General features: G+C 46.0%; 1 protein-coding gene across 1 annotated transcript in view; it reads right to left on the minus strand.

Annotated features, from left to right (window-relative positions):
• Positions 1-758: 758 nt before the first annotated feature.
• LOC101845856 (fibrinogen C domain-containing protein 1-A) overlaps positions 759-2,387 on the minus strand; it is a gene marked incomplete at its 5' end in the record, with an annotated part of 10,591 nt that continues 8,962 nt past the window's right edge. Inside the window, 1 exon segment of the mRNA XM_013084112.2 lies at positions 759-1,610. Coding sequence (XP_012939566.1) covers positions 1,215-1,610 — 396 coding nt within the window.

Below are 2,387 nucleotides of genomic sequence, written 5' to 3' on the forward strand. Positions count from 1 at the left end.
GTTTGTGTATGATGGTTTGTGTATGATGGTTTGTGTATGATGGTTTGTGTATGATGGTTTGTGTATGATGGTTTGCGCGTGATGGTTTGTGTGTGATGGTTTGTGTATGATGGTTTGTGTATGATGGTTTGTGTATGACGGTTTGTGATGATGGTTTGTGTATGATGGTTTGTGTATGGTGGTTTGTGCATGATGGTTTGTGCATGATGGTTTGTGTATGATGGTTTGTGTATGATGGTTTGTCCATGATGGTTTGTGCGTGATGGTTTGTGTGTGATGGTTTGTGCGTGATGGTTTGTGTATGATGGTTTGTGTATGATGGTTTGTATATGATGGATTATGTATGATGTTTGTGTATGATGGTTTGTGCGTGATGGTTTGTGCTTGATGGTTTGTGTATGATGGTTTGTGTATGATGGTTTGTGCGTGATGGTTTGTGTATGATGGTTTGTGCGTGATGGTTTGTGTATGATGGTTTGTGTATAATGGTTTGTGTATGATGGTTTGTGTATGATTGTTTGTGTATGATGGTTTGTGCTTGATGGTTTGTGTATGATTGTTTGTGCGTGATGGTGGAGCATGGCTGTTAGACAGGTACCGAGACATGGTCTCTAGTCTTGTCTGCAGCCACCCGGCGGATTCATGCGCTCGTCACTGTGTGGCCATGTCACGTTATTGATGTCATCGCAAAGCTTGGGCATTTGTCTAGCGTATGGTGACTAACATCCATTTATTTTGGATGAAAGTCGAGATGTTTCCGATTGAAGGAGGTGGGGGTCGCCTGGTTCAGAGATAAAATTGGCGAGAAAATTGCTGCCACTGTTTGATGACTTCCTTTGCCCGAGAGTCCATGGAAACTGAACATTTACATTTTTCTGTATCTTTAATCAACGTTTTCAAGTAAAATCCACCCAGAAATGTATTTTAGAGGATGAAAATAGGAATTGAGCCGAAAAAATAGAATGAAGTAAAAGCCTCAAAACTGCCAAGAGATGCTGCCATGGTTACTTCGATTTTTTGACGAACACCAAAACCATAAACAAACACACAGACACACAAACACACAAACACACAAACACACAGACACACAAACACACAAACACACAGACACACAAACACACAAACACACAGACACACAAACATGTACAAACACACAGACACACGACCACGTGAACCCAGAATGAGCAGACGGACTTGTCCAAGCCAGGAATCCGTCAGTCCCGACTGTAGGGCCGGATCTTGATCTCGCTGAAGGACACGGAGTCGTCTCCCGTCAGACTGCGCCAGTTGAGGCCTGTCCAGGCTCTGGCGCTCCCCCACCGTCCGTTCAGGTGGGCGTTATGGCAAGCGTTGAACCACCACGCTCCGTGGTAGCCTTTGGCGCAGTCCCCTCTACCCCAGGAGTCGGGACCATGAGCTAAATCGTTGTCCCGGTCTTTGGTGGAGAAGGCTTGCCCGTTGTGGACAACCATCTCGTCCTTGACATTGCCTGAGAATCCGGAGAACATGATTCTGTAGTTGAGGTTTTCTCCAGCCAGAGAGAAGTGATCGTAGCTGGCGTGGTAGTCATTGCCTTGGAACTGCATGTCGATCCTGAGCTCGTACTTGCCCTGGCGAGGAGAGGGTGAGGAATGCTAAAACATCTGTCCTGTAGACAAGTGCTTGTGGTTCCAACACAGACATAATCAACTCGCTATTGCTCAACCAGAACTAGTGGTTAGGCTAGCCGACTCGTCATCGAGAGGTTGCGGGTTCGGGGGTTCGAGCCGCGGGCCCGACGTCGTGTGCTTGAGAAAGACACTTTACACGAATTTTCCTCACTTCACCCAGGTGGGAATGGGTACCCAGCCATAGACAGCAAAAGATCTTGTCAGTTTGTTGGTGTTTTAACGCCTATAAATGGCTGCTTGCACTGTATGCTTCCCAGGAAGTTGAGGTTGTTTCAGAATGCTCTCCGGTCTGCTGGGGTAATAGTATAAATTAGGAAGCGCATAGAGCTTGCTGTTGAGCAGGGATTTGCGCGATACAAATGTTATCTATTATTATGAATAAACTATCTGTCCTGTAGACAAGTGCTTGTGGTTTCTACACAGACATAATCAACTCGCTATTGCTCAACCGGAAGTGAACTTGATCTTGACAATGATATTACAGGTTCAAATCCCAGTCAGGTCAGAATGTTTTTGGTCCTCCTGGACAACAACAGCAACAACAACAACAATAGCGACAACAACAAAAAACAAACAATAACAACAGCAACAACAGAGCACAGTGCTGTCACATACCTGGAGATGCACTGTACCAGTATTTAGCCACACCCCCTTCCCCACTTACCCGAGTAGTCAACTTTCTCTAGGCCGAACCCCCCCTCCCCCCCTGCCTCCCCT

The sequence above is a fragment of the Aplysia californica genome, unplaced genomic scaffold, assembly GCF_000002075.1.
Source record: "Aplysia californica isolate F4 #8 unplaced genomic scaffold, AplCal3.0 scaffold00272, whole genome shotgun sequence".
Taxonomy (NCBI): domain Eukaryota; kingdom Metazoa; phylum Mollusca; class Gastropoda; order Aplysiida; family Aplysiidae; genus Aplysia; species Aplysia californica.